We start from the raw sequence: 24742 nt of genomic DNA on the forward strand, positions 1-24742 counted from the left end.
TCGGCGCCGAGGAGGTTCATGGGTGCTGCCGTTCTTCCTCGCCTCTCGCCAGGGCTCGAGAAGCGGTTTGGCACGCGAGACGGACTACATATCCCAGGGTGCATCGCGTGCAGGCGCCGCGAGGGGATGGGCCCAAGCCGAATGCTAATTAAACCGGGGGCGGAGCTGGCGCCTGCGCAATGAGGCTCTGGTGGCGCATTTTCCCCCAAGAGGGGAAGGTGGCGCCCGGCGGAGCGGAAGGGGGTGGTGCTTCTCCTGCCGAGTGCTGCTGCAGCTACCGCCGCCGCGGCTACTCCTGGCGGAGGCTGCTCGGGCGAGCAGGGCGCGGCTCCGGCTGGCGGCGCAGACGAGGTGAGCGGCGGTTGCTGGGGCCGGGGCCGGGGCTGGGTGCGAGCGGCTGCCCCGGGCTGTCTCGCGCCGCCTCCCCGCTCGCCGACCGTTACTGGTGGGAGGCGCCTTCGCCGCCCGTCGGCGGGTCCGGGGGGGGGGGGGGGCTGTGCTCGTCAGAGGAGCCAGTGCTCCCCCTCCCCTTGAGCGGGGCTCGGGGCGTCGAGGGGGAGCCCCGCTGGCAGGGGAGCGGGGCCCACGGCCGCCCCGCCCAGAGGGGCTGGCGGCTTGCTCGGAAGGGGCCAGGAAGGAGCAGAGAGCAGGATGGGAGGCCGGAGCCGGCGGCTGCGGCCGCCGTTAGTGCTGGGCGGCGGCGGGGCCGGGGCGGCGCTGGGGCTGGCGGCGCCGCGGCGGGCGGCGCGTCCCTTCCCGGCGGCCGAGCTCGGGCTGCCGCCCGCGCGGGTCGGAAAATGGGGGTGGACGGCGAGTAGGGGGAGCGAGAAGTCCTCAGCGCGCTGTCGATCTTGTCTTGTCTAAAATGGTGCTGGTGGGGCTGGGCTGCTCCCTTCTGAGTTGGGGGAACACTTGAGAGAGGTCCTGCAGCCTCCTTTACCTTTACGGCTCTTGCATCAAACTCTGAAAAATGAACCGTATTCCCTTTGGTTTGATTATGACTTGGCGTGAGGGAGTCCAGGCATCTATTAGCAGGTTAACAACTTCACATTCTTTGTGAAATCTGAATTTTAATCTGAGAAGCGGTTCTGAAGTAGACGCGGCTCTGATCTCTGCCGGTTCGCTTTTTGTCTTCGGATCAGCCGATAATTTATACTCTTCCTGCCTGCATGCTGTCATAACTTAGCGTGGGGACTTCGGGAGCCCGGTTCTTTTCCTCCCACTTCTTTAGTGTTGTTGCTCAATTGTATCTGGAAATCCACTTGAAAGGGCAGTACAGCTTCAGCAACATGTTCTTGCTGCTCTAGTGTTGCAAGGCTGAAGTGTTAAATTGCAACTGTGGAAAGAGTTACTTAGCTACTTCTTTAGGGACAACTTACTGCCATTGTTCCACCTGTGGGATGTTGCCTACTTTAAGTGCAATACAGTTTTGCTCAGTATCAGTCTAGGAGGGTTTATAAAAAGAACTCTTCTAATTACAATGAGAATGTGAGCTAGGATGACAAGCATCCTGTCCAAATTCCAGTTGGATTAAGAGCCTTGATAGCCTCTTTGATACAGTACACATTCACAACAGTATCTGTGTATTCCTTCTGAAACAGACCTTCTCACTCCTGCTTCCCCCTGTGTTGGGGCTTTTTTCCTTGGTTACAATGAAACCAGTGTCTTGGTGAGCTATGTTCTGTGATGAAACTGATTTAAGAACTTTCTGGGTGGTTGGCTTTGCAACACAGTTCACTGCTCCCTTGGTGACTCTGTTTTATTTTCTGTGTAGTTGTGCTGTGAATTGAGCCATTGGGATGATGCAGCTTTTTAAAGTACCATTTTCTGTTAGGTGTATGTGTAACCTGGAACACTTTGGTCTTACTTATTTCACCAATGTGGGGGGCAGAGAATATTCTGTAGAGTGGAATAGAACGGATGGAGTGAGAAGCTGTTTATGAAGTTCAAAAGTGAAGATTTTATTGAAGTGTAACCTAGGTCTAATGTTACTTGTTTCCTCTTTGGAAAGCTATTTAAGGATCACTACTTCAATTATTATCTTAGTAGTTCTGACTTCTGGAAGCCCATGCTACTGCCCTTTCCCAGCATCTTGTGTGTTTTCATTGAGATCATTAAAGTGTGTTGCAGTTCAAAAGACAGTTCTGTGGGCTGTCTATTGTCATTGCATGGACTGTGCCCATAACAGCTCTTTGAGAGTATGCTTACATGGAGCTATTGAGAAATAGCTGAAAAAATTTAAAGCCTTGTGTTAATTGACATGCAGAAAGTGTGTACAGTTTAAAAGGAAACTGAACTAAGCAAAATCGCCTGAACTGCCTTAATCTTCTGAGTAAACATACAAGCAAGATTGCACTTCCACTAATGAAAAGCTTTACATTCCCTTTCATTTATTGTTCAAGTTCTTGCAATTTTACTTTTTTAAGAGGTGTTGACTGAGATCTTGTCACAAAATTTCTTTCACTGTTACAAAAAGTCCTCTCATTTAACTTCTGTAGTAACTTGATCAGCTGTCTAGGCAGGAAACCCTTAATATCAAGATTTTCCTGTGGTGTGTTCAACATAGGAATTTTCTACAAAGAGCAGTAATATTACTGCTCTCTGTCCTGTCCCATACTTCATGGTATTTTTGCTGATTGGCCTGTAAGTGCCCTCATTTACATATTTCTTTATCAAGTGTCCCTTTTCTTATATAATTTGGGGGGGGGGTGTCCTAATCACTGTTCTGGCCACTGTTCTTGTTTTTGCTCTGTTAGACATGTAGCTTTCTTATGATTAAACTGTTTCTCTTTCCCTTAGCAGAGGTTACCTACCATTTCATGTAGAGGTAGCATAGCAGCCTAGAAAAGCTTAGCTATGGCAATTTAAGCTAAGTCGCTGACCACTAGTTGTCTGTTAGAGAATTTTGCTTCCCTTTTTTTGAAAAGAAAGAAATCTAGGTACTTGTAGGGAGAAGTGCCTGACTGCTTTTCTGCAGATAAGCAGCATTTTGGAAACTGATACAGGAGACTTCTGTCAGTTTAACACTAAAAGGCTGGGGATTTAGTTTGGCAGTGTGGTGTAATACCAGCCTATTTCAAGTTAGGGATCCTGAATATTGTTTTCATCTCCTACAGACAAGAGAGAAACCTTCCCAGTCCCTGAGGGGAGAGGAAGAATTTTAAGGTTTACTTTTAAGCGGTTTGTTGGGAAAGACTTCAGTCTTAACTGCTTTATTTAGTGGTACTACCATGCATGCTCACTGTAGACTGCTTGTCTAGGTATGGGAAGCCTATATAGAGAAGAAATTCCAACTCTAGCATCTTGTTCTCTAGCTCTGTGGATAGCTAAACACTTTCAGTTCTAAAGCAGCTGTGTGGCTTTTTGGCAGATAATAGTCACAGGAGAGTTGTTAACTTGGTAGTGTCTCCTTATATCCTTCTCCACAAGTTTCTCTTTCTGTTCAAAACATCTGGCCATGGATTGAGATAATCTTTTTGATTGTACTTCCTCACTGAAGTCCTTTGAAACTACCCTGCATGTATGAGGGTGCAGTTTCACAGCTGACTCTTGGTGGCAGTGCTGGCTCAAAAGCAGTTCCTACCCCTTCAGTTATACCAGTAAACTGACAAAAAAAGGGGAGCTGAGTGTTAAATAAACCTGACTTAGATTACAGTGTGGCCTGACAGCCAGTTGTGGTGGCACACCATGAGATAAGATGGAAAGGATGTACTGCTTATTGTGGCATTACTGATGAAAAACTATGCAAAGCTTTCCCAAAAGGTGCGGTCTTATGAGTGTTTCTCTGGCCACTGTGCTTGTTTAAATGACCTCTCTTGCCTCTGAAGTTGTGACAGGTTACACAAACACGTGTAGCGAACCAAATGAAAGAATTGATCTAGACTTAAACTTGGAAAATAATTATTCATGTGGATTGTTTCCCCAGTTTGGGCTGCTGCAAATACTTATGGGGCAGGAGGGTGGGAATGGGAGTAGATAGGGACCGAATAAGCTGCTGCTGAAAAGGGGAAGCTGATGAAATGTTGAAGAATGCCAGCTGGTCCAGGTATCTTAAGAGGAAGCAGTGATCTTAATACTGATCCCCTGATTTGTTGAGGGGAAACTACATTGCTGGATTATTTTGAGCAGGTGTGGAACATAGTTTATTCCACTGGTGCTAACCATTCCCTTTAATGTATCTATATTAAGAATGTATCCATCCATACTTTAAAATATCACTTTAAAGCAGTTCTTATATTGATAACTTATAATACTATTCAGTTGCTCCAGGGGAAAAGTGCATGCTTTCCAAGATGCTTGCTAAACAGCTGAGGAATGATGCTGAAGTAGCATGAGACTTTGCTACTGCTGCAGTTCCTGTCTTAAAATGACATTAGAAGAACTGTTTTGAGCTGCTGCATCTGCAGTGCAGCAAGGAAGGCTAGAGGTGAAAGGAGGGAAAATCTATTATAGAAAACAGCCTGGAAAAAATGCAAATATAGATGACTAAAGGGTATGTGAACTGAAGAACAATCAATAGATAATTGATGAAGTATGAAGGAAGTGAATCCTAAAAGATTCATAAGAGTATATGATCTATGTAATATGGGAAAGTATGTAAAGATGTCTGCTTATTAAAGGCAAGCAAGTAGTATATTCCTGTTCTGCCTTTTAAAACAGGATCAAAAAATTCTTTAAAAAAACTCAGGTCAGTGTTCAACTTGCATGGATGCCTGAGATCAGAAAACATACCTTACACCAAGACAACCTAAATAAACTTTGGGTTAGAGAAAGCATTTGGAGAACTCTAATTGGAATGCCTATACGAGTTTTTGTATATGCCAAGTGTCTTCTGTAAAGATTTATAGTGAGACTTAATTGTTGTGAATGCCTCTCAAAATGCTTCTAATAGAAGTCAAAGTAAACCCTACAAGTCTAGGAGTTGGTTTAAACTATTTCTGAAAAATTTTTAAAATCCTATATTTAAATCATATGCTTGCTTCTTGTCTAAACGACATTCAGAAAACTTCTTGTGCTGTGAAGGTAGTAATTGCCAAAGATGTCATGTTCAAAGGAGTACTTGCACCTAGTCTAAAAGTCAGCTTAGTTTTTCTGAATTGTATTCTGATCTATTCTATTACTCCTCTGATTCTTTGATCTCAACAATGTTAATAACACCTTTTTTAAACAGTGAGCTACCTCTTATGAAATAAAGAAATGGATGGAATGGATGAAACATCTAAGAGAATCCTTCTAGAGCCATATCAGTATTTACTTCAACTACCAGGCAAGTTTCCTGTTACTGAATTGGTTTTAATTGTTTTTATAGTATCTTTGTATTAAGAAATATAAGCCAAGAAGTTTAACCTTTCTTGATTTGTGGATTTAAGAGTAATTAAAAGTAACATTCTTTTTGTTTTCTTTTCCTCTTGAAAAAACAGCCTTTTTAATGAGATTGATACAGTGGCTCTCAAGTCTGTCCATTCCAGAGCAGATGGTCCTCCTTCAGTTACTCAGCTCTCCACTTAGAGGAGCTGACCTGCTACTTACTAAAACTAGTAAGAGCAAGTACTGAAGATTTGGTCCCATTCTTGAAGAATGAAACATAGTCAGCATGAAGATTATCTGCTTGCTGTGCTTTGTGGTGTGTGTGGTTTGTTTTGGTTTGTTTTTTGTTTTTTTAAGAACTGCTTCTCTTCTGCAACTTGTTGCTGATATGGGTAGAGCCAGGTTTTCTTATGGACAATTTCAGCTTTCCTTAGATTACTTCACTTGTGAGAGGACCAGCCAGTCTGTGTGGTATTAGGAAATTAGCAACACATTCAAATGAAGCTTTTTCCCTGAGGACCGTAGCAATTTTGGTCGAATTCAGGAGCCAGGTTGATAGAGAACTACTGCATAGGTATGCATCTTGAAAGCCTCTTTGAGCAAATAACCATGCTGTATGCTGTGGCTTTTACTTGTGCCCTTGAACAGAAAAGACCATACAAGCTATCAAAGTGACTAGTTTTGTAGAAATAATGGTGGAACTACTTTGTTTCATTGGGACTGCTGCATTATTGATTTGTCTTATACTGGTGGAGTTCAGGAAGGTAGAAAGCACAGTAAATACTGTTTGGGTCAGAATTATTTTCCTTAATATCTGAGTAGGGGTTAGCCCTTCTGTCCATAGCATGAAGAAACATGTTATGGAAAATCAGGCCCGCCGGCCTCCGTAACAGGGTCCGACCCTAGGTTCCTGCTGAGGCAGAAGTTCGAAGTCAGATTGGAGAGAAATAAAATTTAATGATACACGTGCGGTAATTACAGCTCGAGCTGGGTGCCTCCGAAGAGGGACCCCAAACAAAGAAATCCCTGGGCAATTATACCCTTACAATCTAAATTCCCCACCCCTTAAGCGATAGTTTGGACCAATAGTAATAGTTAGGTCTGGGGTCTTCCCCTTCTTCACTGGGCCCCTGCATTGTCTCTAGGCAGGCTGCTGCTTATCTTCAAGGTTGGCTACTCCTGCTGTCAGTGTATCTTCCTTATCTCTCCAGCTTGACCCGGCTCTGGGGCCCCCTTTTACTTATCTAAGTAAAAGTTCACAGCAGGTTCACAGCCTGAGGCCTAAGGCTTCAGCAAATTTAGCTACTAATGCTAAGCAAGTTATGCTAAGCAATTAATTCTAGACAGCTTCAGTTCAATATTCTCTAACAAACAGTTGCAGTAGTAAGTGGCTCTTGCACTTTTGCAACAAGATATGTATATGTGGTGGTGTGCCCCTTTCCCCCCCTCCCCACTGATGTGCTCTCTCCCCCTCAACCTGACCTCCCTGTAAACAGCACATATGTAGGGGCTAGATGAGCATACACCAACTAAGGCCTGTCTAGTATGCAAATATGACTGAGTCAATCATCTCCCCCCCATAAATAGGGGGCAGCCCAGAGCCCATTGAGCTCTCCTGCATGGCAGCAGGCTGCACTGCAGAACCTCCTCTTGAGCAGGGACACCTCTCAAGGTTACTCCTCGAGGTTGAGAGATTCCTTACCTGCAACAGATCCTCAGTAAGTGATTAATAGCATGCTGAACTTTTGCGAACTTCGTGAAACTTTGCTGAGCTATATCTCTGATTAATTGTGCACATAATTCCTTAGACATAAACCGTTGGCCAAGTCTGGAACTAGGATTGGATCCAGCCACACCTAGGCTCCTCTCAGGAGTTTAGAAAGCAAGGGGGTCCTTTCTGAACCTTGTGACTCAATGGGAGGGTCTCTGTTGCACATGCATCTGACCCTGTCCTTCATGCAGTAAATAACTGAGTGAACCTTGCCAATCGAACCTCGTTAAAACATTCTTGTTCATGACTGAACTTTAAGTCGCTGTCTTACTGCAATAAATGTAGTGCTGCTTCACTTTTACGAGTGAAGTGCATCACTCCTTCACAACAGACACCACTAGTGACTGGCCTCCAGCTGGACTTTATGCTGCTAATCACAAGCCTTTGAGCCCAGCAGTTCAGCCAGGTTTCAGTCCACCTTATTGTCCACTTATCTAGTCTGGGGCCTGGAACTCCTGAAAGCAAGTCCTACCAGTAAAGACTGATGTAAAGATGACACTGAGTACCTTGGCCTTTTCTGTGTACTCTATCACCAGGTCCTCTGCACCACTCAGCAACAGGCCCTTATTTTCTCTAATTTTCCTTTTGCTGCTGATATACTTGTAGGAGCCCTTCTTGTTGTCCTTCATATCTCTCACCAGATGGGCTTTGGCTTTCCTAACCCCAACCCTGCATGGTCAGACACTGTCTCTAAATTCCTGCTGGGTCCCTGCTTCCTTTTTATGTCAAATTTAGTTAGGAGCTCCCGAATCATCCACACAGGCTTCCTGCCTCCTTTGTCTCACTTCCTGCATGTCAGTATGGGCTGTTCCTGAGCTTGGAGGTAAGCCTTGAAAGTCAGTCAGATCTCCCGAAACCCTGTTCCCTCCAGGACCATCTTCCATTGGCTTCAAGCAAGTGCCTGAACAGGCTGAAGTCTGCTCTCCTGAAGTCCAGGCTTTTTGCCTTTTTCCTCCTCACATGATCCTGACCACCTGATCCACAGGATCTCATGGTCACTGCAACCAAGGTTGTCCCCAGCCTTCATATCCCCAACCAGTTCTTCAAGTATGAGGTCCAGCAGAGCACCTCCCCACATTGGTTTCTCAATCACCCGTGTTACAAAGCCATCAAAGCATTCCAGAAACCTCCTGGATTACTTGTACCTGCTGTGTTGCTTCTTCCAGTGGTTGAAGTCCCCCACTAGGACAAGGGCCTGTGAAAGTAAGGCTTCATCCTGTAGTCTGCAGGAGGCCTCATCTACTTCTTCCTGATCAGGTTGTCTGTAGCAGAGATCCACCATGGTGTCAGCCATGTTTATCTACCTTCTAATCCTAACCTATGAGCTCTTGTTTTCTGACTCAAGGCAGACTACAATGGAGGCCTGTAGCTAGCAGTGTCCCCCAGGGGTCAGTCCTGGGTCCAGTCTTGTTCAACTTCTTCATCAATGACCTGGATGAAGGCACAGAGTGCACCCTCAGCAAGTTTGCTGACGATACAAAACTGGGAGGAGTGGCTGATACGCCAGAGGGCTGTGCTGCCATTCAGAGAGACCTGGACAGGCTGGAGAGCTGGGCAGAGAGGAACCTCATGAAGTTCAACAAAGGCAAGTGCAGGGTCCTGCACCTGGGGAGGAATAACCCCATGCACCAGTACAGGTTGGGGGTTGACCTGCTGGAAAGCAGCTCTGCGGAGAAGGACCTGGGAGTGCTGGTGGACACCAAGTTAAGCATGAGGCAGCAATGTGCCCTTGTGGCCAAGAAGGCCAATGGCATCCTGGGGTGCATCAGGAAGAGTGTTGCCAGCAGGTCGAGGGAGGTGATTCTCCCCCTCTACTCAGCCCTGGTGAGGCCACATCTGGAGTACTGTGTCCAGTTCTGGGCTCCCCAGTACAAGAGGGATGTGGCACTACTGGAGCAAGTCCAGCGAAGGGCCACAAAGATGATTAGGGGACTGGAGCATCTCTCTTATGAGGAAAGGCTGAGAGAGCTGGGCCTGTTTAGCTTGGAGAAGAGAAGGCTGAGAGGAGATCTTATCAACGTGTACAAGTATCTGAAGGGAGAGTGTCAAGAGGATGGGACCAGACTCTTTTCAGTGGTGCCGAGCGACAGGACGCGAGGCAACGGGCACAAACTGAAACACAGACACTTCCATCTGAACATGAGGAAAAACTTTTTCACTGTGAGGGTGACAGAGCACTGGAACAGGTTGCCCAGAGAGGTTGTGGAGTCTCCTTCTCTGGAGATATTCAAAATGCGCCTGGATGCAATCCTGTGCAATGTGCTCTAGGTGACCCTGCTTGAGCAGGGGGGTTGGACTAGATGATCTCCAGAGGTCCCTTCCAACCTCAGCGATTCTATGATTCTGTGAGCTCTAGCTGCTCTTCTACAAAAAGGGCAACTACCCCTCCTTGCTGTCCCAGCCTGCCTTCCAAAAGAGCCTCCATCCATCCATGCAGCACTCTAATCACATGAACTAACCCATATCTGATATCCCAATGAGATCATAGCCCTGCAACTGCACAGACCTCTAATTCCTCCTGTTTGCTCCCCATGGTGCACATATTCTTGTGTGGGTACTTCAGAGGGTCACCCAGTCCTGCGGATTCTCCAGAAAAATTGGGATAGCTTCCCCCATAATGCTACCCTCAGTACCTTCCTTTGGGTGCATACTTCTGGGGTGGGCTCCCTTCTCAGCCCTGTTTTGTTGATCACAAGGTCTCTTGTCTACATCAGTCTGCACCCTTTGCTTTCCAGTCCACCATTTCCTTCCTTAACTAGGTAGTCATCTCCCTCCCATCATTCCTACTTTAAAGCTCTCCTCACCAGGTTGGCCAGCTTGTTAGCAAAGATCCTTCTGCCCCACTTAGGCAGGTGGATTCCCATCTTTTTCCTAGTAGTCCTCCATCCTCAAAGAGGGTCCCATGCACATTAAGAAAACCACACAAATCCCTGTTACTAACACCAGCTATGCAACCAGTTGTTGACAGGCAAGATCCAACTACTCCTTCCCAAGCCCTTCCCCCCTCACTGGTAGGAACCAGAGAAAACCACGTGGCCTCCCATGCCCTTGGCCCTTGCTCCAAGAGCCATGTAGTCATGCTTGATAAGCTCCAGGTCTCCCCCGGCAGTATCCATTGGGGCTCATGTGGAAGCGCAGCAGAGGTAAGTAGTCTGAGGACCAAACCTCAGCAGTCTCTGTAATATCCCAGATCCAATCTGTCTGCAAGCAGCAGACCTCCACAGACAGCAGGTCAGGTCAGCAGATGGGAGTTTGTCCCCTGGAGAAGGGAGTATTCCACCGCTTTTCACTTGCTGCTTTCTCCTGGTGCTCCTGCAGCGACTCTGGTCCAGATACTTTGTCAGACAGCTTCCAGCAACTTGCCTGCTTCCAGAGCACTGAAGCCATTAGTGTAGTTGCGATCTGCAGAAGGAACACAAGCCTTCCCCCTGGTGCCAGAAGTCATGAGCTACCAGTCTTCACCATTGTGAGAGTGTTTTCCAACCCAGTAAGCACAGACTGTCTGCTCCTTCTTCAGTACAGTTGGGGTTCAGGCTCTCGTACCTACAGGGTCTTGCAGGAGATCCTGTCAATCTCCTTTGTTATCTCTGACACTGTGCAGAGGGGATCTGACAGGGGGATCTGCTAACCCCCTCCTACAGCTCCTTTGCTTAGTGACACCAATATTCCACCAGCACACAGCTCCTGCAGGCAGGGACCACCATTTCCCTCCTGCCCAGTGAGGGGGCCAGGCATCCTAAGACCTGTGGAGCTGCAGCCTCAGGAGCTCAGCTTGAGTCAAGGCCTCTGATGTGCCAGGGGTAATTGCTCCATTTGTGGGGATCATGCCCTGTGGTGCACCACCACCGCTAAGTAAACATACACTGTCCTCAGCAGTTTCTGGCCCCCTTCTGTGCAGACTACTGCATGGACAGCTGCATCTGTTGGTTGTGCTCTTTCAGAAGATGCATCAGAACAGTGAGCAAAAAAGAGGTAGCTATTGAAATGAACAATGTATTTTAGTAGGTTTAAGGGAGGCTACTATCATTCAAAGAGAAGCATCAACTCAGTCTTGCTATTGCTCTCAACTCCTTCAGTGAGCTGGTTCAGCTCATCAACATAGCAGGAAGAGCTGAAAAAAGAAAATCAGTCTTTTCATTGTTTAGCAAGCTAAACAGGCCCAGCAAAGGGTGTAACCAAGATCGGAGCAGTGAACGGGGAAGGGCAGAGGCAGATTTGGATCAGGAGTTGGATCAGGAGTGAACCCCTTCAACAACAAGCTGTTGATCACCTCAGTTTCTCTGCAACTCCTTATATTCTTTAGCACTGCTTAACCAACTACCATTGCTAATTCAACCACTCCAAGAGAAAAGGTTATTCATTCATCATCTATATGAATGAATAAGGCTGTTCAAGATGGACCAAATTACTGGTATTTGTGAAAGTTAGTCCTGTTTATTGCACTTCATTGACCAGTCCAAGGGACAATACTGAACTAAACAAAACATTGCTATAAGCTGGTATGACAATTTTATGTTCCACCACAAATAGATTTTACAAGAAAATTAGTTTTGAAATCTATGTTCTAAGCACTATACTGTTAGTGAAGGAATAAGCATTAGTTACCCTACTGGTAATTAATATAGCAACATAATACAAAAGTTTAAGCTATCAATATATTCTATCCTAGTGTTACAGAAGTCAAACAACAACAGATAAATTTAGAGTTTAAGTATCAGCAAAAACTGTTACTGTTAAGTCTCATCCCATTAATGAGAGGCAGAGTAACTAGCTTTGTCTTGTACTGAGGGATAAATCCTTAATATTTTTTATATTAAAGTTTATGTGCTTATACTACAGATTATTAGCAGACGCTTGTTTTCCAACCATGCTTACCAACTAACTAGTATACAATCCCTTTTGTTAAATAACAAAGTTAACTTGACATGTATCTCAATTCCTTCAAGTTCTTACAGGTTGCTAAGCCATTTGGAGAGTGTTTTTAAAGAGCCTTACAAGATAAGCTACTGGACTATTCTAGGGCCATACATACACATACCTTTGATTCCCAGCTAAGCTTTCTCCAGAAGCCCCTCACAGCTTTGTTGTGTAGTAAGGGTGTAGTTAGACAAGATAACAAGCTAATCAACACAGAAACAGCTCTCTGTCCCCACCCTTGTGCCAGCTCACTAACAGGACAGAAGATGATTAACCTTTCTACTGCACTAGTTTAACAGGATAGGTGATTGATGCTACCTAACCATTTGGTTACTGAGCTGAAAACTGGCATCTGTTAAGAAGTGGGAGAATATTGCCAGGAGCATAAGGAAGAGGGAATGAAACTGCTTCTTTCAGCAAGAGCTTGTTAGATTAGCTCAGGCATCTCATCTGGGCTCCATCCTAATTACAAACAGCTATATATTTTACTTTTTCCTCCAAACATTGGTGTTCATACTGATGGCCAAGTTTGCACAAGTAATTGACTCCTAATTCTGTAGTTGGCACAGCCGATTTTTGGGCAAAGCCAGTGTTTCAAAAAACAGTAAACATCCAGCTATATGATTTCACAAACCCACACTGCTTCCACTGTTACTCAGTACAAGCTTGCTGCAGGCACACAACTTACCTGCTTGGCTTAGTTTTCCCTTTTGGATTGTGCCATCAGTTTTGCACAGGAAGAAATGGATAATCTCTTTCACCCTTTTCCAAAGCATTAAACTAAATTAACATCAAAGATTGTCCACTTTAACACGATCAGACTTATGACACTTTAGTAGGACAGGATATAAAATGCTTTCACTGCCACTGAACCAAGCACTGCATTGTATAACCATGAAAAACATGCATGCACTAGTCCAGCACAGATGCTAACTTCCATCAGAACTTGTAAAACCATCAGGTTAGAGTAACAAGGATTGAACCCACAAGTTACAGGAATTTAACATAGGAGTCAGGGTAGAAAGATTAGACAAATATCCCAGATGCATCATTTAAAATGAAAGGCTACTTGAAGAGCTTTTAGTCAAGCACTTATGCCAATGGAAGCTTTTTTTGGTCAGAATACTATTGCTCACTTTCTACTAGGAAGCTGAGCTTCTTCTCCCCTTCAGTAGCTACAACACCTTAAAACATTTAGTAGATAAAGAAGAATGATATACCTTTGTTATACTAAAGAACCTAATCAAACAACACTCTTAAAGATGGTATTAGAAAAAGGTATCAGCTTTTCTTCAGGTTCAGCTCTTCCAAAGCTATCTAGAATAGCTCAGATTCATTCTCAGGGAATCATTCTAGCAAAATTGCCACCTAGTTTAAAATGCCCACATGGAAAGTACTGCAAGGAAACAGGAAGCAAGCCTTCTGGCATTCAAAAGGAATGTTATTACCAAATTCTTTCCTTCTGTTTTTCAACTCAAGTAGTACTAAATACCAAGTCAACTGTGATCATTAACATGGACAAGATCCTGCTGTATTTGTAGATGTGAATAATGAAATTCATTATGAGCAGGTTAGAGACCTACCCTGCTGATATACTGTCACAAAAGGAGTGATGCACTTCACTCGTAAAAGTGAAGCAGCACTACATTTATTGCAGTAAGACAGCGACTTAAAGTTCAGTCATGAACAAGAATGTTTTAACGAGGTTCGATTGGCAAGGTTCACTCAGTTATTTACTGCATGAAGGACAGGGTCAGATGCATGTGCAACAGAGACCCTCCCATTGAGTCACAAGGTTCAGAAAGGACCCCCTTGCTTTCTAAACTCCTGAGAGGAGCCTAGGTGTGGCTGGATCCAATCCTAGTTCCAGACTTGGCCAACGGTTTATGTCTAAGGAATTATGTGCACAATTAATCAGAGATATAGCTCAGCAAAGTTTCACGAAGTTCGCAAAAGTTCAGCATGCTATTAATCACTTACTGAGGATCTGTTGCAGGTAAGGAATCTCTCAACCTCGAGGAGTAACCTTGAGAGGTGTCCCTGCTCAAGAGGAGGTTCTGCAGTGCAGCCTGCTGCCATGCAGGAGAGCTCAATGGGCTCTGGGCTGCCCCCTATTTATGGGGGGGAGATGATTGACTCAGTCATATTTGCATACTAGACAGGCCTTAGTTGGTGCATGCTCATCTAGCCCCTACATATGTGCTGTTTACAGGGAGGTCAGGTTGAGGGGGAGAGAGAACACATCAGTGGGGAAAGGAGCACACTATCACAGTGTCCCCCAGGGGATCAGTACAGAGCCAATACTGTTTAACAGCTTCATTAATGCCTTGGCTGAAGGGACAGAGTGCACCCTCAGGAAGTCTGCAGACAATGCAAAACTAGGAGGAGTGGCTGATGCACCAGATGTGCTGCCCATGCAACCCCATGCACCAGTATAGGCTGGGTGCTGACCAGCTGAAAAGCAGCTTTGCAGAAAGGAACCTGAGGGTCCTGGTGGACAGCAAGGTAAACATGAGCCAGCAATGTGCAATTGTGGCCAAGAAGGCCAACAGCATCCTGGGCTGCATTAGGCAGAGCTTTGCCAGCAGGTCAAGGGAGGTGATCCTTCCCTTCCACTCAGCAGTGGTGAGGCCACACCTAGAGTGCTGGGTCCAGCTCTGGGCTCACTGCTACTAGGTCGTGGACATACTGGAGTGGGTCTGATGAGGGACCACAAAAGAGATTAAGGGACTGGAGTATCTCGCATACAAGGAGAGACTGAGAGAGCTGGGGTTGTTCAGCCTTGAAGAGAAGGCTCAGGGGAGTCTTATCCTATCAGGTATTTATATGCTTTGATAGAGTAAAGACAGAGCCAAACTCTTGTCAGTGGTGCCCAGTGTAGGTCGTCTTGAAGATCTACAAAACCTGACTGGGTATGGCCCTGAGCAACCTGCTCCACTTGACCCTGCTTTGAACAGGGGGATTGAACTAGACAATTCCTAGAGGTCCCTTCCAACCTTGATGATTCTGTGAATTGTTAGGAGTTGGGAAAAAGATCTTTCAAAACAGGTATTTTGCATAGTGTTTCAAACTGCTTTCTCAACACTATTTCTCAGTGGTACAATTCTAGCTAATCTCTTGTCATTACAACAGCAGTACAGTCTAACTCTTCTTTAAGGGTTCAATAAGTTATTAATGAGTTTTAAAAGGTATTGAGAAACAAAGTTCAGTTGTGTTCCTACTGTGACCTTAAACTGTTGCAAGCAACAGCCCAGTTTAAAGGTACAGACCTGCTCTTTGCTTATGTTCCAGCAGTTAACAAATGCTAGCTTCAGTGTTCCTGCAGCTTTGCAGGGAGGCTGGATCGGGAATTGTTCCACTTAGCCCTAACCCATCAGAGGACAGAACTAAACATGAAAGTGTACAGTATAGCTGAGGTGTTCTAACAGCTTGCTTTGCCAAAAGGGCACTGCTCCCTTTCCTCTGGCTCTCAGCATCTGCTGCTTACCCTGTACTAACTCTGGCAGACTCATTTCATAAGCAGATTCAGCACACGAAGCTGGCAAAAAAACTAACCCAGCAGAAAGTGGACGGTTTTTTGCTGGGTAATAAGTTGAGTTAGCTTAGTGAGGCTCTAATGAGGGCTGGGTTAATCAGAAAGCATGGGAAAGGGCAAAAGGACTATCCCTTTTATGTGTCCCCACCAAGCGGGCTGCTGCCTAAGGATGTAGTTTAATGCAGCATGAGTGAAAAGTTACTGATCTGCCTGTCCAAAGGTGGAGATCTTTGGGTTTGGGTTCTGCATCCTTTCAGAAGAACACTTGTATATTTAGGCTGGTTTTAGAGAAATGTGTCTTATCTGCCCAAAGAAGTGGGAGGGCTTGTCCTCAGTATAACGGCTTTAGTCTAACTGGATCTTTGGATGGCAAGGATTTTCTACTCTGACCAAATTTCTTATAAGGATAAGAATGTATCTTATGTTCTGAATATTTTTTCCTAACTTTCTTTTCCACTCAGCTTTACTGAAGAGAAAATAAGCTTTCTATAGTTAGATTTGGGCAATAGTGGTGGTTTTCAGCAGATTAAACAGAATGCAGTTAGCCTAACTTTGATAAAAGCTTGTTGCAGTGATGTCTATTGCTAGCTCTGTCCACTAGGTAGAACTTCTAACTTTGGAAGCTAGACCACTGTACTCTCCAGTTTTACAATAGCCTGCTCAGAATGACCGACAGTAGCGATGTGTGATAGTGATGAATGGAAAGTGAATAAAACTTGTGCAAGCAATTTGTGCCTATGAGAGGAAAGATGAATGCTTCACCATTCAGTTGGTGGTTTTTCTTCGAGTAGTCAGTGTCTAGACAGCCTTGCTATGGCTGTCTGTACTAAGGAACTAAAAGCTAAATCTATTGTGCATGTTAATAGTCCATTTAGACTGCATACTAGTAGAGTTACCTGCCTCACAACGGAATAACACTTGTTGACAAATATCAAGCATTCCATAAGCTTATTTGCTAGGAAACACATTCAAAAAAAGTAGCTGCCTAATGTGTTTGTTTTTTTTTAAAGTAGGTGTTCTCTGTATCAATGTAATTTAGAAGTGAATAAACTATAGATAAGGTATGCTTCCTTAGTCTGATATTATCTGAGTAGTTTTCTTTATGGAGGTACTGACATATTGTTAATACTGAACCTGACAAACTATACAGTTTAGCAGATGTTCATAATTGAAAGTATATTCAGTACTCTTGAGCAGTCTCTTTTCTCCTCAGTTACAGCTCATACAATTTTTTTTAAATAAAACATTAAATCTGTGATACAGCTGAAAAGGGCATTTCAACACTCATCTGTGCAATATTGGTGGTCACAAGTGTGTGGGCCAGATCAGTTCCCTGATCCAACCTGGCCACATGGGGGTGGGGAGGAGGAAAAGCCTGAGTGTTAGTATTGGTTCAAATCCTTAGCATCTGGGGGAACTGCTGCTGTCGAAACAGGTCTAAAACTTGAATCAGTATTGGTGCTTAGTTAACATAAGAGGTTTTTAAACTTCTGGGTAGTGCTCTAATTTGTATTTAAAACTAATTTGAACTCTGACTACCTGTGTTAAAATGGGAACTCAAATTTCTAAATATCTGGTTCTGAAACTTCTTTTTGACCTCTGTATGTGCTTCCCTGGGCAAGCTTGTTCTCTACCAGGACAACTTAGGAAGCTATTGTGCTGTTAAGACAAAGCAATCCCTCCCTCCTGTGGGAAGCTATTGCTCAATGTTTAAAACTGAGCACAGCAAATGGGAACTAAAAGTAGTTGACAGAACACAAGCAAAAGACTGACAGGACAGAGCCAGAAGACAAGACATGTTGGGAAAGAAACACCTTTCACCAGTCTTCCTACCAAAAAGGTAGTGGTGACAGGAAGCAGTGGAAATCCCTCTGAGAACTGAGACAAGAAAAATTGAGGCACTTCGAGTGATGAAGGAAGGTCAGTGCTCCTACTAAAAAATCCTAAACCACAAAACTGTAGCTCACCTGGTGATGGTTCAATTAGAAAAGAAAAAATCCAGTTTAGTGTCTCTGGGATATATCATTGCAAGTGAATCTGACCGTGTTTATTACATAGTTCTGCATGTACTGGTCACACCAGCAATAGAGAAACTTAAGGGAAAAAGTCCAATATTGAAAATTCCTTAGTGCTTGGGGCAGGATGCCATCATTAGCATGAGTACTAATTTTACAAAATCGTTAAGTTACCTCTGCAGAATTTGAAAGGAATAATTTAAAACTCACTATCTAGGTTGCACTGCTTTGAGGTTTAAGGCTGTTTCTATAGACCTTGTTGATGTGAGCTATATATGCAGCGGTGTTTGTCTAAACTTATCCTGCAGTTATTCACAGATCTTAAAGGTAGCTGAGCTGCTTAAAGCTCAGAGCAGTGTTGTAGCTCAGTGTGCGTAGGGGTTGATTGCTTAATACTTGATTTCATATTGATCATCAGTGAAAATGTTCTGAATAAATATCTGTTCATAGCCCATGTTATTAATAGAAATGTCATCAATTTATAAGCACATAGGTTAACTTGTACCATAATCAACACCTTCAGATAGAGCATATCTGGTGTGAATAATAAGTTATTATAACACTAAAATTGGATTTTTGGTCTTGTCTGTCTTCTAAAATAGGTGATTGGCTAATTCCTACTTTGGCCGAGAATCAAGCAAAGTAGAACAAGTCCTATTATTCATAGGTAGACTTCTGGGGTGCGAGATAAGTGTCTGAATTCTTGGAAAGCTCTCCCCTTCTGTTCAGAGTAGATATTTTTTTTAGTTCTTAAAACATGTCAAATGTCCCTTTTCTGTTTTACAAATGTCAGTAGTGGGGGGGAAAAGGTTTGAAGAGTACTCTATAGGAGAAGGATCTAAAAAAATAAGAGAAATAGATATTCAACAAACAACTATATCTTCAACTAACAATGAATCAAGTTGAAACTTCTCAATCTGTTAACAGACAAAGTCAACACACCTGGCAAACTAGGGTTTAATTCACAGTAAGCTGATCCATACAGGTTACCAACAGGTTGAAAATTGGTTACTAAAAGTGCCAAAACTAAATACAGTAACATGAAAATACACACTTTATAGCAGTGTTTCCAAATAGTACCATGAAATGTTTGAAATGGAAGCTGCTAACAATTGAAATGTTTGTTTATATGATGAGGAAACAAACTGCATTTACTGTAATGCTTTATTTCTCCTTTCAAGTGAAGTCTCAGTTGAAGAGATCATACTGATCAGCTTATTGGTCTCAAATTGTTGGTAGCTGTTAAGATGGAGAAATTGTTGTCCCTAATAATGGACTTTATCTGATTTTATAAATGCTTATAACAATATTTTTATTGTAGGTAAGCAAGTGAGAACCAAATTGTCACAGGCCTTTAATCACTGGCTGAATGTTCCGGAAGATAAAATACAGGTATTCACCAATTTTTTTAAAGGGCTATTATCTATCTTGAAAGACTATAGATAATGGATTATTTTTTTACATAGCATAAACAGTCAGAAATCTTAAAAGCACTAATCGTTGAATACATTAAGCTTTCAGGAAAACAATTTTACTATGAAGCTTTGACTTTGGTGTAACACTAAGAAAGATTGCTGTGATTTCTCATGTGGAATAGCTACTTCGTTCAAAGTGTTCAGCCTGTTAAGCTGTTGATGAGCAATTACCATTGTAACCCACTTCTATTATTAATGCTGAGTTATGATTTATGAAATAAGCCAGATAGTTATCTTGTAAACTGCCTAAATATAGTAGTTGAAGATCATCTCTTATGGTTTTGATACAAAAATATCAAAGCCAACAGTTAAATCCTTTATAAACCATTTATTGTTCTGAGCCCAAAACTGTGGAATTGTGATCATACCATCTAGGCTCCTTATTCCCTAACAAGAAGCATCAGAGCAGGATCTCCCCTTCCCTCTTTCTTCTTTGACATCCCTGTGCAAGATAAGATGCATGGCAGTGTATTTGCACATCATGGCTTTCTCAAATGAAACAATCTCCTTTAGTCTAGACTGCAGTTCTGCCAAGCTATATCTCTAGGGTACAAAAGATTTTTCCATACCCAAGACTATGTAAGGAATTAAAATAACCAAATGTTTTTTGACAGTCTTATCCAGCTGGTCTTGTGTTAATTTCACTAACAGTTAAGCAGCAGTACCTTTAGTGTGTGTAAAGGAGCCCATGTTAGGGTAGCTTAAGAGTGGCACTTCAAGTCCTCAAGCAGTAAAGTGGTTCCAGTTATTTAAACAATGGAAGAAGAGGTTGCACTCATCTTGTAACTTGTATTTTTAACCTAGTCCATATAAATTTTTCGCCAGATTCATTCATCTGGCTTCCTGTTAGCCACTTTTATCCTTTTTGCTTAGCTACATATCCAAATATAACTTAAAATACACAATTTAGTATATACTATGTATGGGCTTATTCTAATATCACGGGGCCTAGGATAACCTCCCACTCAAAGCAACACTTGTTCCATAGCTGCATCAGGCTTCTCAGGGCCTTGTCAAGTTTTGATGAATCTCTGAAGATGGAGATTTCGCAGTCTTTCTGGGCACCTTTTCCAATGCTGAAACCTTTTCATGGTGAAGAATTTTTTTCCTTATGTCCAGCTGGAATTTCCTATGCTGCAGTTTGTGACCACTGCCTATTGCCCTTTTGCTGAGCACCTGTGAGAACAGAGCTTAATATTCTGTCATGCACTATATTTAAAGCTGCAGTGCTTCTGCATGACTGGAAGTTTACTAGTTTGGCATGTCTCTTTAAACTGATCATGTAACAGTTTCTGAGAACTTAGACCCCTTGTTTTAGTTATCTTTACAAATCAAATTGATGCTTTAATGTTTCTTTTATCATGTATGCTGTTTGTGATGGAGCTCAATATTTTCATTCTTCAGGTCATCAGAGGACAAAAATAAGATCCTGTACCTTCTAATCTGTATCTTGCCACAATTATTGCTTTTGTGCATAGTTGTACTAATTTCAGTAACTTCAGGTTGTGGAAGTTTGGGAGACTACCTCTAATCATCTTTTTGACATATCCCAACCTTTTTAAGACTTCCCTATGTTCTTCCTGTTTGTTTGATTCCATGGTTAGGAAACTTGCTTCTATTCTTCTTAATTCTGCTATGCCTTACTTGTGTCAGAATATGATGCATATTTAAATCCTCCATGGGAAGTTTATTTTTTTGCCATTGATCATTCTCTCCATGTAGCTTGCCTAGACGAAGTATAATTGAGGCTACTGTTCCTTGGCAGTCAAGTCAGTTTTACTATTGGCTGCCACCATTTCACTCCGTTTCCAGCCAAGTGGTCTTTTTTTCACTTGCAACATCTCTGGTGCTCATCTTATCCTGCACTGAGATGTTTCACTTTGAGTTAGAGAAAATCAGGTTTGTCAGGTTAACTTTTGTCTACCAAGTTAATGCACTGAAATGACAGCACAGGGTCAAGCAACTTTCAAAGCTATTGCAGTTAAGGTATAAAGGCTGCAGCAGCCACTGATTAGATAGGGTTGGGTTATGAGAAAGCATAACACTGCACTGGTTCTTCAGCTCTTACTGTAAAGACCAGTCTTCCTATTTCCTCAGACTACTTCTTGATATCCTCTGGAAACTAAGCTTTTTCTGCTGTCTGAACCTCTTCTCTTCTTGCTTTCAACTTTGAAGTATTTTTGATACTGTCTTTTTTTTATGGAAGTTCACAAGATAATTTAAACATAGTCATGAAGTACTGCTTATTTTAATGAAGCCTTAAGTGTCTGGAAGCTGCAAAAGTTCATGAAACTGCAAGAGTAAAATGAAATAGGTTAATAAAAAAAACTGTAGTAGGCTTGTACAAGGAATTTGCAGAATGAATAAAAGCAAAATACAGGGGAACTCTCCTCATAGTACTGATAATGACATAATAGACTATAATGAATATTCACACAAATTATGTCACAAAGTTGCTTTTAAGTACTCTACCCTTTATGATAAAGTCAATGAGCAACAGTATTTCTTTACAGGTCAAAGTAGGCCTCATTTCTAACTTGTAGATAGTCATTAGTGCATCTTATAGTTTGTTCTTTATGCAGTCATGTGCATCTCCAGCAAACAACTCAATTACTGGGGTTTTTTTGTTTTTAACCTTTGGAACAGTGGTCACTTAACACTAAATGTAGCTTGCTGCTCAAGAATGAATGCTTGCAGCAGCCAAGTCCCTCTACCACTTTATACAGCACTGAACAAATAGGGCCATGCTAGGTACTTGCCACTATTTAAACCATGGTCTTAGTGTATTTTTTCCAGAAGCAGAAGTTGTTTTGATGAATGACTCATTTGAGTGCAAAGCTTGTGGCTACCAAGTATAATTGCATGTTGGCTTCAAAATTATGTCTTAATCATGTGTTTTGCAGAGAGCTGATGCAGTACACAACTCTACGTCTGTAACCTTATTTCCATTTAAACAGGTGCTTGAATATACCTGTTCTTTGGATAGGAACTGTGTGACTAAACCATATATAATGTTAAAACTATTTCTTGAAGTGTCCTGCTTCGGAACAGCTCACTGCTTCTAGTCAAATGTCATCAGCTCCAGGGTTGACGTGCTTTTTGAGTATCTCAGTCTTTGCTATTGGCCTATCAGTAAAAAGTGTAAGGGTTTATGAACCTTTCCAAATGAAGTTTTAGCTGTTGCCTTTCTGCCAAGAATTTTCTAGGTCTTTCAGAGATAATAGTCAATGTCTAAAGAGCTCAATGCTAAAGATAACACAAAGTTTGGGGAAAGAAGGATGAACTCTCTCCACTTATCAAAACAGGCTTACATGACAGATGTGTTTTTGGCTGATACCTGACACAACTGACATTAGGAGATCCCAGGTTACTGAATCCAAACTCATTGCAACATTGTTGCCTCTATTTGTTTCTAATATCAACAGTTACTACGTAGTTTCTAGACAGTGCCCCATTTTAGAAGGATTGTAGCAGCAGTGGAAAGGAACAGATTAGTAGAAACAAGAGGAAGTTCCCTTTGAACCAGAGAACATTACCAAAGACAGGCAATGTTATCCAGGACTTGCAGCAAGTTGGCTGGTGAAGAGAATCATAAATCTGTACTGACAGTAAGAACAACAATGAATCTAAATGGGTGCTCCAGTGACAGTGAATACTGCACTTCAAAACCTAACCTCCAATTTTGTAAGACCTTACTTAAAATTGGTAAAGTTAGTGTGAGACTTAATTATTTTCTTTTCTTGTAATAGGTTATCATTGAAGTGACAGAGATGTTGCATAATGCAAGCCTACTTGTGGATGATATTGAAGATAACTCAAAGCTACGACGAGGCTTTCCAGTGGCACACAGTATCTATGGAATTCCATCAGTAATCAACTGTGCTAATTATGTGTATTTCCTTGGCTTAGAGAAGGTTTTAACCCTTGATCACCCAGATGCTGTTAAAGTTTTTACCCGTCAGCTACTGGAACTTCATAAAGGTCAAGGCTTGGATATTTACTGGAGGGATACTTACACATGTCCTACAGAAGCTGAATATAAAGCTATGGTACTGCAAAAGACAGGTGGTCTCTTTGGATTAGCTGTAGGCCTCATGCAGCTCTTTTCAAACTATAAAAAAGACTTAAAACCACTTCTTAACACACTTGGTCTCTTCTTCCAAATAAGGGATGACTATGCCAACTTGCACTCCAAAGAATATAGTGAAAACAAGAGTTTTTGTGAAGATTTAACTGAGGGCAAGTTCTCATTCCCAACTATTCATGCAATTTGGTCAAGACCTGAAAGTACTCAGGTGCAAAACATTTTACGTCAAAGGACAGAGAACATAGATATAAAAAAATACTGTGTACATTATCTTGAAAATGTGGGTTCCTTTGAGTACACTCGGAATACACTGAAAGAGCTTGAATCTGAAGCCTATAAACAAATTGAATCACTTGGGGGAAACCCTGAGCTTGTAGCACTAGTTGAGCACTTGAGCAAAATGTTCAAAGAAAATGAAAACTAGCATTTATTTAACTCTGGGGACAAATGAAAACAGTTTTAAATGAGGAAATTAACCAGACTCTTCTTAGATCATATGAAAGGTGAAATAAGTCTTACTTATTTCTCTCATTGCTGCATTGCAGAAATTACTTTTGGAAACACCTTGTATGGTCACTGAGTTCTGAAATACAACCTATTATCTCTACAGCCTTAACTGTTACTGCTTACAGATAGCTTCCTTAAAACAGATCTACTCAAACTGAACCAAGTCTTGCATCTAAATGTGATCTTCTGTACACAATCAACGGCATTATTTCAGCCCTAAAACTCCCACAGGTTATGGCATTTCTTTAACCAAGCTACTGTAGGTTTCTGCCTGAAATTCCATATTAAACGGAATCTGTCTCACCTGAGTGGCTTGTGTGTTTTTAAACAATGAGATTTAGTTAATTTAAAGGACTAAGTAACAAAAGGAGGTACTTGCAACCTTAATGCTTGCACAAATGTTGCCTGATACTTATAAATTAGAACTGTGAAGAACACATGGATCAGCCTTACTAAATTCTAGTAGGAATATCACATCCAGCTTCTGAGGATATTTTCAGGGGAATACAAATTATAAAAGGTAATATTTTATATCCAAATGAAACTAATTTCTAGTTTGAAGCAGTAGCTAGATAAAGACTTCCAGGTACCTTAGGGAAAATAATCTGTTGCATCAACAAAGCATGAATTTGCCACTGGTTCTAGCTCTGCTCTTAGATTGTATGGTTTTATATTTTTAAACTCACTTACATAGCATAGGATTTAAATCTACAAATTAGATGATGCAGTATACATAACTGCAACTAACAACGTAGTAAGCTGCCACTAGGGGTGGGATGAGATTCACACTACATAACTTTAAGGCAAGTCTCTTCCCTCTCTGCTTACAATCAAGAGCACCTTCTCCAAGAGTTGATTCATAATTTGTATTACATTCTTGTTCTGAACTGCTCTCTGGATTCTCTACAGAGGGAATTTTTCTAACTTTTGTCAAAAACAAGGTGCCGTACCTTGTTTTACAAGCAATAATACCACTTTGGTATTGTTGCTTGTTGTTTAATGATGAAGTACTCTAAATAGAAGTGGAACTGAGAATTAGATTTCTAGTTTTGGAGCAGGCCTGATTAAAAAAACTCTGCTTATCTATGGAGGAAATGGAAATCTATATTTGAAGTTGAACAAAACAAG

General features: G+C 42.3%; 1 protein-coding gene across 7 annotated transcripts; it reads left to right on the plus strand.

Moving 5' to 3' along the window:
* The first annotated feature begins 201 nt into the window (after positions 1-201).
* Positions 202-23922, plus strand: GGPS1 (geranylgeranyl diphosphate synthase 1). 7 transcript variants are annotated; one of them, XM_013945465.2, is made up of 4 exons: positions 268-351; positions 5171-5266; positions 18867-18937; positions 22770-23922. In XM_013945465.2, the coding sequence occupies exons 2-4, from the start codon at positions 5197-5199 to the stop codon at positions 23529-23531; spliced, it is 903 nt and encodes a 300-aa protein (XP_013800919.1). In that variant the 5' UTR covers positions 268-351; positions 5171-5196; the 3' UTR covers positions 23532-23922. The 7 variants fall into 7 exon arrangements, with proteins under 7 accessions (XP_067149583.1, XP_013800919.1, XP_067149579.1 ...); XM_067293478.1 differs by lacking the exon at positions 268-351 and adding an exon at positions 3645-4128; XM_013945466.2 differs by lacking the exon at positions 268-351 and adding an exon at positions 5421-5623 and having other exon boundaries at positions 5194-5266.
* Positions 23923-24742: the final 820 nt, after the last annotated feature.

Source organism: Apteryx mantelli, chromosome 3, assembly GCF_036417845.1.
Source record: "Apteryx mantelli isolate bAptMan1 chromosome 3, bAptMan1.hap1, whole genome shotgun sequence".
Lineage (NCBI taxonomy): Eukaryota > Metazoa > Chordata > Aves > Apterygiformes > Apterygidae > Apteryx > Apteryx mantelli.